The sequence below is a fragment of the Sciurus vulgaris genome, assembly GCF_902686455.1.
Source record: "Sciurus vulgaris genome assembly, chromosome: 18".
NCBI classification, from domain to species: Eukaryota; Metazoa; Chordata; class Mammalia; order Rodentia; family Sciuridae; genus Sciurus; species Sciurus vulgaris.
In genome coordinates, this window is record NC_136479.1 from 15,186,038 (window position 1) to 15,202,950 (window position 16,913).

At 41.2% G+C, this 16,913-nt stretch overlaps 1 protein-coding gene across 1 annotated transcript in view; it reads left to right on the plus strand.

The window, feature by feature from the left end:
- The window catches only part of REXO5 (RNA exonuclease 5), a 30,967-nt gene extending 18,572 nt beyond the window's left edge, over positions 1-12,395 (plus strand). Inside the window, exons 13-20 of the mRNA XM_079120912.1 lie at positions 236-356; positions 466-570; positions 1,012-1,149; positions 3,916-4,008; positions 4,256-4,472; positions 4,700-4,887; positions 5,724-5,842; positions 7,918-12,395. Coding sequence (XP_078977038.1) covers positions 236-356; positions 466-570; positions 1,012-1,149; positions 3,916-4,008; positions 4,256-4,472; positions 4,700-4,887; positions 5,724-5,842; positions 7,918-7,999 — 1,063 coding nt within the window. The 3' untranslated portion in view covers positions 8,000-12,395. The remainder of the gene's footprint in view (positions 1-235; positions 357-465; positions 571-1,011; positions 1,150-3,915; positions 4,009-4,255; positions 4,473-4,699; positions 4,888-5,723; positions 5,843-7,917) is intronic.
- Positions 12,396-16,913: the final 4,518 nt, after the last annotated feature.

Below are 16,913 nucleotides of genomic sequence, written 5' to 3' on the forward strand. Positions count from 1 at the left end.
GTGTATCTCCGTGTTAGAGCAACATGGTCCAGTTGTTTTCTGCAGTGATGAAAGTATTCTGTACCTATGATACCTAGTATAGTAACCACTGATACATGTGACTAAGGCATTTGAGGGACTGAATTTTTAATTTAGTTTTAGTTAAATTTAAACAACTACATGTTGCTACATGCAGGTATAGAAAACTGTCAGGATATGGAAAGCAATTATTCTTAATTCTTCTACTTCTTTACAGTGTTTTAGAATGCTTAGATTCAGTGGGTAAGAAGCTCTTCTTCTTGACCCGGGAGACAGATCATACTGAACTTCGCTCTTCTGGAAACTGTCGAACTATTAAGTGCCTTTCAAATAAAGAGGTGAGTGACTTCCTGTGCCTTCGTAGGTTGCATTTAAAGCAACATCCAGGAGCCACAGTAGAGTGGATATGAGCCTCCTTGTCTCACCAGGCTCTACTGTTTTCTGCAGGTCTTTGAGCAGGCCAGAATGGAAATCCCTCTGTTCCCCTTCAGCATTGTCCAGTTCTCTTTTGAGCCTTTTTCACCTCTCCTCACTGAGGAGATGAACAAAAGGGTAAGTAGATGGGTTCTGCTAAACAATTGATTTAAGGAAGGAAAGTAATGCAAGCTTTTATCAAATTTACATTTCAATGTATATCTTAACAGTTAAACACATTTTTATTAAAATAGGAGTGGACTGTGCTTATTGTTTTGCAACTTCTTTTTTTCATTAAAACACTATCCACATCTTTCCATGTCATTATGTATCTTCTCAAATTTTTAAGTATGCATAATATTTCACTCTATGGTATACCTGTTATTGACAGCATTTGTGCACTGTAAATTTTTCTGTTACAAATAATGTTGCAGTGAACTTCCTTGTAAACAATGTCTTATACATCTGGCAAGTATATGTCAAAAATTTTTGAGGTGGAATTATCCCATATTTTGACTCAAAATTGCAATTTTCTTTCCACATCCACCTTTTCATTATATTCTGTTATTTTTCACATAGATGAGGATCAAGTGGACAGAGATGTCAACTGTCTATGCTGGGCCATTTAGCAAAAATTGTAACCTAAGGGCTCTGAAGAGGCTATTTAAGAGCTTTGGCCCAATCCGTTCAATGACTCTTGTTCTTGAAACACATCAGGTAAGGAAATGAAAAAATTCATATTTTGACCTTCTAGATGAGTGTTAGAAATTCAGATGACTTCTGGAACTATGTAGATAACAGATATTAGTGAAGTGAGCTTGATTGTCTCCAACTCTGTCTGGTATGAGCAGGTATTGACCTGTAAGAATGTATACCTTGCATTGCCAGATTTTCTGATTTGAGTTATGTGTTTTTTGTTTTATGTTGGAAATTGAGAAATACGTCAATTTTTGTATGTTGGCTCCAACTTTCTTAATTATTATGTAGGCTGGACAGAAAATTCATCTGTTGGATGTAGCCCGTCAGAGTTTTCAAAGACAAAATGCCCTTTCAGAAAGAAACCATGACTTCCATATTGTGGGAAGTCTTGTAGTTCTCAGCTGCAAGGTACACTCACAGCATGGATAAGACACAGGAGGAGGATTGTGGGAGGGGTTTTTGAATCTCTCAGAGTAAGTTTTGTGTATTGGATTTTTATTACATAAAAGCCTTTTAAAGGGGCTGGGGTTGTAGCTCAGTGGTAGAGCGCTTACCTAGCACACGTGAAGCACTAGGTTTGATCCTCAGCACCACATAAAAAAATAAATAAGGGTATTGTGTTCATAAAAAACCAGGTAGCTGAGGAAAGGGGTTAGGTGATAACTTCACTGTAAATTTTTTGTGCCTTTGAAATTTAGAACAAGGCTGCAATGAAACTTGTACTTTAGTAACTATTGAGTGATGTAAAAACATAAAAACTTTAAAAATTGATCTAAGAGTCCCAGTTGTAAAAATGTGCTTCCAGGCTGGGTTTGTAGCTCTGTACACCTGCCTAGCATGTGTGAGGCATTGTGTTCATCTACAAGTACAAAAATATTAAAAAATAAAAATGTGCTTTCCCCAAATCTCTTTTAACATCTTTCCTGTGACTAAAAATACATATAAAAAAGATGGACTAGGGGATGGGAAGTTGATGACAAGGGACCACAATCTCTTCTTATAAGTCTTTCTGTTGGCTTCTCCCCCAGCCCTTCCAAATTATAATATGAGATTTACCTTTTAACTTTTTTTGGGGGGGAGGAGGGGTTTACATTTTATTAGAGACAGGGTCTCACTGAGTTCCTTATATCCTTGCCAGATTGCTAAGGCTGGGTCTCCTCCTGCCTCAGGTTCCCAAGTACCTAGGATTACAGGTGTGTGCCACCACACCCAGCTCCTTTTTTAACCATTTAAGTAGCATTAAGTACATTAATACTGTGCAGCCATCTCCAGAACTTTTCTCATCATTCCCTCCCGTAGCCCCTAGTACCCACTGCTAATTTCTGTCCCTATGAACTTTACTCTTCTGTGTATGTCGTGTAAATGGAATCATTCATTATTTGATCTTTTGTGTCTGGCTTATTTCACTTAGTGTGATGCCTTTAAGGTTCATTCATATTGTAGCACACATTAGAACTTCATTCCTTTACAAGACTGAATACCACTGTATGTGTGCACCATATTTTCTTTATCCATTTTACCATCAGTAACATTTGACTATTGTGAATAATGCTGCTTTTGAATACGGGTGTACAAGTATCTGTTAGACTCGGCTATCAGTTCTTTTTTGCATATACACAGAAGTGGAATTGATAAATTATGTAGTATTCTTGTTTAACTTTCTGAGGAACCACCAAACTATTTTCCATAGCAGCTGCACCATTTTCCATTCCCACCAGCAGACAAGGGTTTTAATTTCCCCACATCTTCATTTACACTTGTTTTTAAATGTTTGATTTGCATTTCTCTAATGATTAGTGACGTTGAGCATCATTGGCTATTTGTAGACACATCTTTTTTTTTTTTTGGAGACACATCTATTCAGGTATTTTGCCCATTTTTAAATTGTATTTTTGTTGAGTTGTAGTTCTTTATAAGTTCTGGATACGAATCTCGTATTATGTAATTTGCAAATATTTTATCCCTTTGTGTTGCCTTTTGACGCTGTTCAACAAAGTGTCCTTTGGCTAAAAAAACCGAAGTTTTTTTTTTTTTTTTTAATTGGAGTTGGAACCCTGGTGCAAAATTCAACCACTAAGCCACATCCCAGCCCTTTTTTGTATTTTTTTTATTGATAGAGTCTTACTGAATTTCTTAGGACCTTGCTGAGGCTGGCTCTGAACTTGGAATCCTCCTGGCTCACCCTTTCGAGCCATTGGGATTATAGGTGTGTGCCACTGTGCCTGGCAAGTTTTTAATTTTGACGAAGTCTGGTATATGTTTTCCTTTCTTGCCTGCCTTTGATGTCATCTTTGAGAAATATTGTAAAGCTCTTTGTAGTGGGGTTGGGGGAGTGCTTTTATCTCCACAGTGATTCTGTGGCTCAGATAATCACAGAGATTTAGGTACTCTTGAGTCATCAAATAGAAAAGCAGACTGGAACATGTGACCGAGATAACTGAAGAACTCAGCCTGCCTAAAGTCCAGCTAAAAAAAAAACAAAGGGGAATCTGCCTGTGAACTTTAGTGATATGTAATAAATGTCATAAAAAGTAAGTTGGGTAGTAAGGGATTTGTTAGTGCTTTCCCCACACAACTCACAGCAGTGAGCTTTAATTTCAAATGGTAATTAAAGATTACTGTCTAAGAACCAAATCCTCGACTTTATCTTTCTTTTTAAACAGTGTGCAGTCACAGCCAGTCTAGCCCAGGGTTTTGGCCACTGCAGTTTGGGTCCCTTTCCCAACCCTTTCTCTGGCAGTTTGTGCTGAAAGCAGTAGTTGAGAAATCTTGGTTTTTCTGCAGCCTCATCTCTATATACGGTATGAAGTCCTGGAAGCTGCCCAGCTGGCCATAGAATCCTTGAATGGCGTTCTGGTGGAAGGTATCTGCATCAAGGTAAGATTGCCAGCGAAAGCTGAAAGCAGCCCCTTCACTCAGGCCTGGCCTAGCAGTGCCTCATGACATAGAAACACCCTAGGGAGGCCCAGGAAAAGACTGAGGGAACATCTTTGGCCAACTCTGGCTCAGTAATCATTAGCTTCTTTGTAGATTAGGAAGCTGCAAAATTAAATAATTAATATGTAACAGGCTCAAAAGAGAAAGAGGTGACTCTTGACCACTAATATCACCTTTCCTGGGTTAGGTGCAGAGACCTGTGACAGAGCTTACGCTTGATTGTGACACCCTTGTTAATGAGCTAGAACGAGATTCTGAGAACCGAGATACTATTTACCTGTCTGGAGTACATGATACCTTCAAGCAACACCTGTTGCAGCAGTCCAACCTCTTCCTTGGCCTGGAAGCTGTGATCTTGCCTAAAGATCTTAAAAGTGGAAAACAGAAAAAATACTGTTTCCTGAGTAAGTCTGTACCACCTTGAAGGAGGAGAATCGGGATGGTGGTGACCTCAGGTGGAGGAACATTTTACCAAACAAGCCTTCCTGGGACAGACCAAGGCATGAGCTTCTTGTTCTGTCCCTCCCCTATCTCCACCCTGAGCCATCACCAGGCTCCAGCTTATGCAGTGATTAGCTTTCTTTGATTCATAACAAAATTATTTTGGGGGGGGGGCTGCTCTTACTTTCAGAATTCAAAACTTTTGCCAGTGCCCAGAGGGCCCTCCACATTCTCACAGGCAAGGACTGGAAGCTGAAAGGCAGGCACGCCCTGACCCCCAGGCACCTCCATGCGTGGCTCAGGGGCTTGCCACCTGAATCAAGAAGGCCCCCAGGTCTCAGAGTTATACCTCCTCCCTCAGAGCAGGAGGCCCTGCAGGTGAGTGAGACTGTTCTGGGTTAGAGGGGGAAGGCAGCTACTTTGGATAAGAACTCTGGACTTAGGTTTGTGGAGATTAGTCAGGAGAGTCCTGCTCAATGACCCTTGATCTATCGCTTTTCTGCCTTGCCCCATCTTATATCACTCTTCAAATTCTCCTAGCCCTAGCCAAATCTGTTTTCCTCCCAGATTTCTCATACTCTTTCCCCTGGTAAAATCAAGTTTTTAGCCTTTAAGATGACTCTCTGAGGGATTAAGGTGGATGGTTAGAGAACTGGACAACTCTTACTTAGGGACCTAGTTTAGGGTTTCCTGAACTGTACACATACAAACTAAATTTTGATAGTTGTAGGTGGGCTTTTTTGTTTTCACTTTTATGTGGACTTACTTTTCTAACAGTTACTGAAGTGTACAGACATATTAAACATCATGAGTAGTATTATTTAGGCAAAGCTAAGAAAGAGTTTACTCTGTTTAAAGGCACATACAGGAGGGGAGAGGGGAGGACCTGGGTCCTAGTCTCATCTCCCACACTTAGCAGAAATGGAGGCAAGAGCTGGTGAGTGACTTACCCAAAGTCACAAAGATAATGATAGAGGCCTCATAAGTGATGTTGCTACCCTAGCTTGGGGTCCCTAGAAAACCCATCTGGAGGAAAGGATAGCAACTTTCTTGCCCTAAGGAGGTTCTAAACCACAATGGAGGCCCACAGAATGGACTCCAGTTTCAATGGGATCTGTCCAGAATCTATATTGGGATTTCATGGCCTTAGAGCCTGAGGTGGCCCCTCCAAATGGGTATTCTGGCTAAGTGTTGACACCAGGCTTTAATCCCAGACTCTGAGGGCGGACCACCCGAAAATAGCAGCCTGGCGCTGGAGCCGGAAGATTGGAAGACTCTACCAAAGCCTGGGCCCAGGCACCCTTTGCCTCATCCTCCTGCCAGGAACCAATAGGTAAGGACTAAAGGATTTTCCCGTTTGACAGTGGCCCCTTGGCCTGTGTTCTTGGAGAAAGGCCTTCTAATAATTTCCAGATAAGGACTTAGATGAGTCATCTCTTAATTCTCATCAGTTCTGAGAGATAGGTATTACATTCCAATTTACATTGATATGGGTTGTTAATTACACTTACTGGTTGGTTCCTCAAGAAGACAGCTCATTCCACTTTAAAACTAGAGGCCTTAGGTTCTGAAGTCTCTCTGAGTAAGAAAGAGCTGCATGCCTAACTCCATGAGGAAAAAATGTCACAGTGTCCTAGGACAAGCCCAGATTTAAGTGTGATCAGGGCCTGTCCTCCCCACATATCAGTAGTGTGCCTCACCTTCCTGCTGTTTTCCCCATCGCAGGGCCTATTTTGCTGATTCTAAGTCTTAGAAATACTGGAATAGGAATAGGACTTCTGGTCCAGTTCCAGTTTCTCTCACGTCTCTCTCACAAGTGGCCAAACCACTTTCCCATCATGGGTTTCAATTCCATTCTAAACCCTTTAACCCTTTTTAAACCCTTTTAACTGTAAACCCTCTCTTCAAAGAAAAATTCATGTCCTAAGGTGTGAAACTGAGCAGTTTTGGAATAGGGGGGTGAATGAGTAAGTGTGTAGAGTAGAGGAAGAAGGGAACAATTCTTGGAACAATTTAAAAATCATCAAAGTGTGTTATTTAGTCCCTTAAGATTCTGATAATGTGACACTCATTTCGCGTCATAAAATCCTCAAAAAATGTACTCAAGGATCACTGGTGAGATGTCTTCTTTCTGGGCAGCTTGAAAAAACTGCTTTTTCTGAGCAACAGAAACATATTTACATTTGGCAGAGGCAGGATTGTGGATCAATATATTTTATAAAGGCTTGTGGGTAAACTGTTAACAGTAAGAGATTAAAAAGTGACGGGAAGTTGTCAATAAAGCTTTCTGGTTAAGAGCAAAGGGGAAAATAGACTGTGCTTAGAAAGCTCCTCAAGTAGAAGTAGAATAGAGGACTTGTCTTAATGTTCCCAAGTAGAATACTTATATTGCAGTCTTCATTTAGCAGGTAAACTAAGTCAAGAGTGGTCCAGAGCATTCTTGCAGAAATTATCTGGATATTCCACAGAAGATGAAGGCTTGGGAGGGACTGTTGGGGTCAGGGAGTAAAAAGGCTTAGGTTCTGACTGAGGCAAAGATCCTAAGATGAGCTTGACAAGTCAGTAGAGTAATGCCCTCTGGAAGTAGCAAAGCCCACTGCAAGGAAACCCAAGTCACTCCTTTATTTTAAAAGACACACTGATCTCAGTAGCAGCAATATGCATTTCCCCAACTGTCTCAGCTTGCTGTGTGACTGACCTCTCCAGGCCTCCTCTGTGTAGCTGCCACTACTCAGGAAAAGCAAAGACAAGACAGCAGGTTCCCTCAGCCTTACGTTTTAAGTAGCTACTGAAATTAATATTGAAAACAATTACTGCTATAATTTTATCAAACCCTTAAGAAGTGACATGTACTGTGCTGTATATACCTTTGGTTGAAATTAGCAATCTCTTTAACAAAGAGAGATTCTCTGCTTAAGCAACATTACTAAGGTCACACAATTAGCAAGTACACGGAATTTGAACCCTGATGAGATCAGAGCCACTCCTTCATCCCCAAAAGGCTATAGTGCCTGCCATTACATCACTGAGCTGTTTTGAGGATTAAATGAGACAAGTGCTCAGAACAGTCCTTGGCATATAATATGTGCTTAGGGTATCTGGCTTTTATTGTCTGGTTCTCACAAAAGCGCTGTGAGATAGTAATTTAAATATTTTAGAGCTTTATAGTTGAAAAATTGAGTCTCAGTTGAGATGTCACCTATCTCCTAAGAGGCAAAGCTAGGATTTGAATCAGGCCTCTGGGACTAGTCAGTGTTCTTTGCATTGAACCATCTTTAGCAGGCAGCTTTCCATAAATCTATCTGCCTCTTGCCCCGTGGCGCGCACACACGCAGAAACTTCACCTTTGCTGTCCTAGGCGGCTCAACCCTATTGATAAAGCTGGTCTTCATTCCTCATGTGTTGCAGCTCTCATGGCTCACTCTCCGGACTAGGACTGATGGGAATAAAAGATGAAGAGGAAAGCATCGTCCCAAGCATGGGTTTGTGAGTCTGCCCACCACTTTTCCATGTGCCATTCTGATTTCTCACGGGCAGTGGCAGAGAAGATGGTCAGACTGCAGCTTCTCTAAAGACTGCTGGGCCTCTTCATTCACTGGACAGCTTTTTGTGGAACGTTGGTGCACCAACTAAGGAGTCTAATCCATTTACATGGCATGTGCAAGTTTTCAATAAATGCCTGAAATTCAAGCCTTCCTCATCTTAAACAGAGTGAGGAAGGAAATGAGCTTTTTCTTTGTGTGAGTTTGTTCCACTCCCATAAAGTGATGTATATTTAGGTCAGGAAACCAGGAGGAATGACGGGAGAAAGCACAGCCAGTTATGCAGTTTGTCAAGATAATTGACATATCTGGAGGAAATTTCTCTAAGACACACCGTTTCCACCTTGGCAGGTATTATAAATTGAAGGAGAAAGGCTGAGTGGAAAAATCTCAGCTTCACCACACAGTTTCAGCTTTTTACTAATCCTGGAAACCCACTTCCATCTCCATGTTTGGGAATCTCTGCTTCATTTGAATGTGGCTGCAATGCCACCCTTTACCAGTAGGTGCCTCTGTCACATCAGCTTTCCGTCTGGTCATTGGAAACTTTGAGCTCAGTCTCGTTAAACAACTCTCAAACTGGTAACAGTCTATATTGGAAAGAACACAGGGCACAGGCACACAATTCCAAATTGGTAGAGGTATTAATGATTTTCCAGAAAGGGTGAACTCATCTGTTATACGTTATGTATCACACCAAAAACTTTTTTTTTTTGGTAGGGAGGCGGGTACCAGGGATTGAAACCAGGAGTGCTTAACCACTGAACCACATCCCCAGGCTCCCTTTTTTAATGTTTTGAGACAGGGTTTCACTAAGTTGCTGAGGTTGGCCTTGAACTTGCAGTACTCCTGTGAATTCCCAAGTCACTGAGATTGTACCCCATGCCTGATCAAAGTGCCTAACTTTGAATCCCATTTTTTTGTACTTATTCATTGTTGACCTTTGATGGTTATCTTGTGTTTGGGATATTGAATAATGGTCTATATCTCATAGAATGATTGTGAATGCAAATGAGATTATGTAGTCACAGGACTATACTTTGTTGAATGAAGTGTAGAGGGATACAGAATGGGATGTATAGTTCTGATTCCAGTTTTGTAGGGAAAACAATGTACAAAGTTATGCATAGGCTTGGAACCAAACTGGGAAGGCTGTTTGTCAAGATGTTTACAGTATTTTTCTCTAGCTAGTGAGATTGACAGATAAGATCTTACAAATGATTTTCTGTGTATAGGTTGGATTATTTTCTTTTAATTTAGCATATTTTACTTTTACAATTAGAAAAAAAAATTCTACTTAACTATCAAGGTTGGGCATTCAGGGCAGTGTTTAACCCTTTAAATGTAGCTTCTGTAAGATCTGGCCCTAAAAGAGGCTTGATTTGGAATGGAGACACTATAACTTGGAGCCCTCAGAAAGTTCTCCTTTGCTGCCAGCTTCAGCTGCAAGGACTAAGAACAACTTGAAATTCATAGTATTGCTGGATTCCTTCCTGTCCAGCTGAACTCCAGAGCTGTGGGAGCTTAGTTGATATTTACCTTTTGAGTCCTGTCTTGAAGACAAAGATGTGCCTGCCTTGGACATGGAAGGGCCTGGGTTAGAGTTTCATCTCTGCTCCTGGGTATTCTTGGGGAAGTTACTTAACATTCTTTGAGCCCATTTGCACAGCTGAATTAAGTGAGGAAATACCTACTTTTAATGATTAGTGCAAGAATTCAAAGAGAATAGTTTGTGGAAAATGACAGAATAGTGGACTGTGTATGGATTATTTTGTCAGCCTCCATTTTCCTCACCTTTAAAATGAGGAAATTAGTATCTACTTAAGGTTGTTATGACAACTATATTAGGGTAAAGCTCACAGTTAGTGCTCAAAAATGAGATGTATTTTATTGAGTATTGTTTTCAAAGTGCAGAAAGGACAGATAAGGGCTCCCTGAACCTAGACCACTTCCACCGCTCCCAAGACTAGCCAAGGCCTTTTCCTTCTGGATGGGTGGGGCTAGAGGCTTCCCTCTGGGCCTCGACTCCAGAATTCTGCAGAGATAGACCCGGACCCAGTAGGCCTCTGAGACCTCAGTCTGCACACTCTGTTCTTTGAGTTGATGCTCCCACCTTTTGGGAGCCAAAGCTGCCAACTTGGCCTCTTGCGAAACACATTCCATTCATAAGTGCGTTTGTTCATTTTTCCTCCCACACCCTCCAGGCAGCCAATGTGGAGCTGCCAAGGCAGCTGCTGGAGAAGCAGTGGCTCATGGGGGGAGGGGGGCAACGCCAAAACTTTACAGAACTCTTGATTTAGGCTTTGAACACATTACTCCCATTTTCTGGTCTCCCTGCCTATAATGGGGTAGACACTTAGCCATGTTGTTTTTGTTTCCTTTGTCCGCTTCTTTGTAAATGTCTTCTTCCTTTTTTATAAATAGAAATGCCATTAATGGAAGTTGGAAAATCCAGGAAAATTAAAATCACATCTAATCCTACCACCTGACTGCCAATAACTGACAAGCTTCTATCAAGCTTTTCCCATCATTATTTAAAAGCAGAGGGCTTACTAGCTGCATAATACTGTACACTGATGTGTGTCATAATTTGTAAAACACTATCCTGTTAACACAAGTTGTTCCCAAATGATGCTACCAACTATATCTTTACACACTTGGCAGATAGTACTCTTTAAATTCCCAAAAGAAATTACTGGATTAAAGAGTATTAACATTTAAGGTTATTTTAATGCCAGAAAGGCTTTACTGTTTGCCAGTATGGAGTTGTTTCAAATCTTTGTCAATCTGGTAGATAAAAAGTTTTCATCTTATATGAAAACCCTTTAGATTGGCGTCCATCTTTTTTTTTTTTTTTTTTTTTTTTTTCAGAAGCTTTTTAGGCCAGTTTTTTCCTTCAGCAGGTTGTCAATATCCTTTGCCCATTTTTGTTTGAAAATGAACTTTTCCGTACTGAATTTTAAAAATCTCCTTATGGATTAGGTATCGTGTCCATTTGTTAATTATTAAATAAACATGTTTCTAGGTTAAGAAGTTTATGAGTTTATTCTTTTGTGATTTCTTCAGTTTTACTTTTATGCTTAGAAAGTCCTGATTGATCCAGAGATCAGTTTAAATACCCACTGGCAAGTTCATGTATTTCTAATGATTTAATGTTTTTATTTCCACTTTTAATCTTCCTAGAACTTATTTTGGCACATGACAACTTTTCCCAAAGTCTGTGTAAGTAGTAGAGCCACACCGGTGTTTTGTCCGGTCTTGCAGTAGAACACTCATAGCTTTTAATATACTAGCAGTTTCAGCAGCAGCACCCAGGTAAGCACAGGGCCCTTGGAGAGTCCCAGTCAGCACTATAGAGTTGATATGCCTTGCTGCTGACGGCATTGTTGGTGATCTTTATTTCACCAAGACGTACTCAGCCACTCTATAAAGAAAGACTGGATCAAGGTCAGAACTTTGGTAAAGAATGGTAACCCCAGAGAGGCACTCTTAGCTTTAAGAGAGGGCATTCTCAGAAGGCAAAGGCATGAATACCAAATAAAGGCTCCCTAACCTCTCCTTCCCAGTCATAACCCTTTTCCATCTGAGCCAAAATCCAGAGCCAGAGGGATGATTTTCAGAGCCAATGCAGCCATGTACTTTGGTAACTGGATGTGACAAGAAAGAAGAGGCCAGTGCTAAAGTGACTTCTGGACCCTGTGGACCACCTTCAGTATACTTACTTGTTAGAAAGTCCATTCCACATGCAGCTAATTGAATTTTAGCTGCATGTGATTAGCATGGCACTGTGACACTTGGAATAGCTCCAGGCTTTATACAAGCACCCAAATCAGCACCCTCCATTTGGTTATTGCCCAAATCTCTAAGGCCCTGGTGGGCTTGATAACTCGGGAGGGCCAAAGCAGAGAGGAAATAAGCCCAAGAGTCAGTGGGGAATAAGTGCATGTCCTGGAGGCATGTTTTCTTACAAGAGAAAAGTCACCCCCACCTGAAGCCGACCTTGGTCATAAAGAAGAAAAAAATCCAACTCACTGAAGAAAGCTGAGAAACCTCTCCCTAGCTAGGGAATGTAGCCATGATTTATAAGCCCTTTGCAACGGACAAGAAAAAGCATTTAATCCCTGCCACTGTACTTATTTTTAGGAGATACCAACGTGGGGCTGGGAATCTTTGGGGAAGACATTAAGGCCTCCACCAAAGAAATGAGATGGCAAGTCAGTAACATTCCTAAATATAAACAAGAAATAGAAAAATACAATGAAAGGAAGCTCAGAATTGAAAGTGGTTCACCTTATCAGACTTATAGCATGTAAGGCAAGTCCTGGTGATGACATTAGCGTAAACTCACCCGAGGGACTTGTAAGAGCTCACATGTGGCGATGCAAACCCCCTCTGTTTGCTGTTCCCTGCAAAAAAAGGTCTTTTGCAGAATGTGAAGAGCTTGTAATGATTGAGCACTTTTTTTTTTTTTTTTTAATCTTAGGTGCTTTTATAGACTTTTAACACTCCCATGGAAGTAAGAGTCTCATTTTACAGATGAGTAAAAGGACAACTTAGAATTTCACTAACTTGCAAAAGGTCACACAGCAGTGGCACTGGACAGTTAAAAGCCAGGTCAGCTTACCTCCTTTGTGTTAACTACATGTATATTTATCACAGTGCTCAGATTTTTTTATTCCTTGTGGGAATTTGGTTAAGATAAGACTGTTTAGATAGTGGCCCTACAATGACCCATTTGCTGTTTGTCTACAAGTACTGGGGACCCTAAAAGCCAACCATTAAGCTTGATACATGCTTGGGTGAACATTTGGAGTCTGAGCATCCTTTACTATCGTTTATTTTCCAAAGCCTAAGAATTGTCCAATATGTTGGGCTTCCAGTGGGTAAAACTTTTTCCAGAATAAACTCACTGTTGTTTTTTTGTTTTGTTTTTTCTTGCAAAAATATCAATACTCAGGTAAACAAATTTATTAAATCCACCAGCAGGTTACCTTCCAAATTGGGGGGGGGGGATCAAATGAAAAAATGACATCAAAGACAAAAAAAAAATGTGTAACAAGTTAATAATAAAAATATCAAGGGGCGATTTGGAGAGTGCAACAGTGCAGAGAATACAAATAAAAGTATTAACTTTTGTCAAGTTTGTACAACCTCAAATAGACATGCTGGTAACAACCCAAGAGGGATCCACAAAGGTGGAGGGTCACATGAGCAGTGGACTCATCACCTCAGCAGCTTAAGGCAGGATATATGCGAGACCAATTCATCCAAGCCCCGTTTGCCTATTGTTTCAAATTCCCTCTTTGAAACCTAAAATCATATTCATTAGTGCAACAGTTAAGAGCAGTTAATCACAACTGACGACCAGGGTGAGAAGGAAGACACTTCCTCCAGAGCAAGTGTGTGTGTGTTGGGGGGAAAAGGACAGCAGCTGCTGAATGGCTTCCTTTGGCATTACCCAAGATTTGTGTTGAAAGGAGGAGGAGGAGGAGGAGATGGTAGGAGTGAGTTTCTGAGAGCAGGCTGGGTTTCCAAGAAGACAAGGTAGAACATGATGCCCCAGCTCTTGAATTAGAAGCAGAACCTGAAGGGTTACTCAAAGCTATTTGGACCATCTTGGTTTCTGCAAATAGTGCTTAAGCATCAGTCTGTCTTCTACAGGGGGAGGGGGCACTGATCCTCACTGACATGCAGTCATAGTCCAGGTGAAACTTAATATATGCTATAATTATAGCTTACCATGGGAATAAACTTGGGGTTGTAGGAATCCCCTCTCATGACTCAGTAAAGATTGGGAGTAAAAGGATCAATGAATGTCACATGTTCTCAAATGAGTCCTAATTAATATTTCAATAACATAGTCCTTTTAGCTGCTTAAACAAAATTCTGCTGGAGTCCTCCAAGGAAGATCTTTGTCCACCAAGAAAGACCTTTTTCAGTTACCAAAATATTCAAGTTATCAACCAAACAATTGACACAGGAAAACAGCAAACAACTGAAGGGAAACATGTCTAGAAGCAGCTGGGTGCAGTGGTGCATGCTTGTAATCCCAGCAGCTCAGGAGGCTGAGGCAGGAGGATTGCAAGTTCAAGCAAGCCTCAGCAAAAGTGAGGTGCTAAGCAACTCAGCAAGACCCTATCTAAATCAAATACAAAATAGGGCTGGGGATGTGATGTGGCTCAGTGGTCAAGTGCCCCTGAATTCAATTCCTAGTAAACCACCCACCCCACCCCACCCCAAAAAAAAAAAAAAATTCTAGAAGCAGCTACCTTTGGGCTTTGCTGCACTGAAGACCTCACAAAATACTGCAAACCAAACACTACAAAATATAGATGTTTTGGTTCATATACTTTTCTACAAGTCTCATTCATTAATGGCGTAGTATGTGAGGCCATCAAATGAAATACTGGGTCCCAAAACCCTGCAGCCTCCTGGCCTGAGGACTGAATTTTGGCACCAGCCTTAGACCAGTACTGTTCCAGACTAATACTATGTGGCTTAATCCTTTCCTGTTTCACAAAAGGGCTAGTTGTATCCATCTTTTTATGGAAGTTTAATATTGAAAATACTGCCTTGTACATTTTCGATTTTATTTCCCTGGGCCTACAAGTTTGAGATTTGGATCCTGGGCCAGCTCTCTCCATTATTAGAAAGGTACCCATGGGTTCCTGGACCTCACTCATGTGAGCACACCTGGCAGGGTGAGAGGAGAGCTAGGAGGCAACCAGCTGAAGCACAGCCAAGTGTCATAACAGGAGGTCAGGCTGAGAGTGACACAAATTTGGCAAGAATGGGGGAAGCAATTCAATGAAGCAGTGCCAGCTTGCTAATAAATGGCTGAAGGAACACCTCACAAATCCATCTGCCAAAACCAAGCAATTTCCTAACACCTATTATCAGTAACCCTTAGATGTTGCAGATCTTCAAAATGCCATCCACATTCTGCCTCCTCCATCCCACCCTGTTGTCACGATGCTAAAATGAGGGGTGCACTGGCTTACCTGAGGGGCAGACATTTGGCTTCCTCCCCCAAGTCAACTGCTCACCTGCCATTAAGCAGGAGGAACAGGGGCTTTTCACTTCACAGAAGTACAAATCCTACACACACTTCACTTGGTTCCCTTTACAGAAAAACTGCTTTTCCTGTGGTCACAAAAGGGTCAAGCACTGGCCCAGAGCTACTGTAGAAGCATGGCTTCCTTGCTGAGCAGGGACTCAAACTTGGAAGCTCCCTCCCTAATTGCTCTCTTTTCTAGATTCTCAACAACGGGATCATTAAAAAATACAGCCAAAAGTTACTTCTGAATGGCTCTTTTGTTGGGGGTGGGGGTAAAGAAGCTAAATAGTTAAAAAACAAAACCACTCACTGTTGTAAACCTGTAAACCTAATGCAATGAACGCAGGCTTGAAAGAGTTCAGCAGGTTCTAAAGTCCCCAGAGTTCTCAGCTGCCTCTTGTGCACTTCTCTCCCACACACCCGCTGATCTGGCAGAAGTCTTACCTGGCTAGGTAAAGCCTGCCTCTCCTTCCTCATCAACCTCTCCTAATCCAGAATTGGCAAACTGTGGATGAGAAGGTGGTCTCTTTAAGACAGCCTGAGAACCCCAACCACAACTGAACCCACCACAACTGCGGACCCTGGAGGCGCTGATACAAGGACCTTGTGTCTTATTTAGCTAGAACCAAGAGAGACATCTGGCCTAAGAGCCTCTTCAACTTTCCAGCAGTATTGTTAGTTTACTGTGGCTGACTTAAAAATTTCTTGCCACTCTCAAAGGGGCAACTGACTGGTTTAGAATTAAAAAAAAAAAAAAAAATTTCCTTGTTCCCTATGCTAGTATCAGTTTTAGAAAAACAGCCTAAACTCCTTAAATAAGCATCTTTGTAACTATGAGAGCCCAGAGCTACTACTAATAAAGGAACCCAAAGCATGCAATTCTTGTCCAGGCTGAGAAATGTATGCCTGGAGTGGGGTGGGAGACTAATCAGAGGAGGCAACTCCAAATGTTTAATAGCCAAACTCTCATTACCTCAAATGTAGAAAGATTTTTATAAGTTTTTATTTAAAAGATTCCCTTTTTAATCTGTTCCAAAATGATGGAAGTTGAACTGAACAAGCTCCTGCCATCCACCTTCCGATACAGTTTTTTGAGGATATATATATTACTGGGAAAACAACAAGAGGACCCTCTACCGAACCCAGACAGGACCAGAGTTAGCTCCTCAGGCCCCAGTGGCAGTACGGCCAAAGCTGGCCACATGGAGCGAGCATGTGGAGGAGTCTGGGGAGCAGGCCCTCCCTCCTCTACGGAAGGGGATGGGCAACAAATTCATGTTCTTATAGTAAAAATGGTCAGACACAAAAGCCTCCATCATGATGTTCTCTGGCACTCTTCTTACTTACACTTTATATATTGAAGGCGGCTCCCTCTTTAATGGCCAGTTTTAGCAGGCAGAAAAACAAAGAAATATAGATACATATATGTGTATATATATATATTTTATATAGGTAAAATATATACATATTTAATATATGTATATATACATATTTGAGGGTAGAGGAAGGAGAAGAGGGTCATGTAAACCTAAACAGTCATCACATTACCCCAAATGAGCCTGACATTAACAAAAAGATAATAAATAACTCCTAGGGGTTAAGTGACAACATGGGTGCAGCAAGAAGGGAAAGGGCACACATTTATTAAATACACTTTGACATTTGTTTGGCAGAGTTCAGACCAGCCCCAGGCTCTGCACTTGCCAGACAAGTAAGCTGATGACTCTCAGAAAAGAAAAAAAATTAAAAAAAAAAAAAAAAAAAATTCAAGCAGAGCTCCATACCACAGTTTTCCTTCAAGTCAG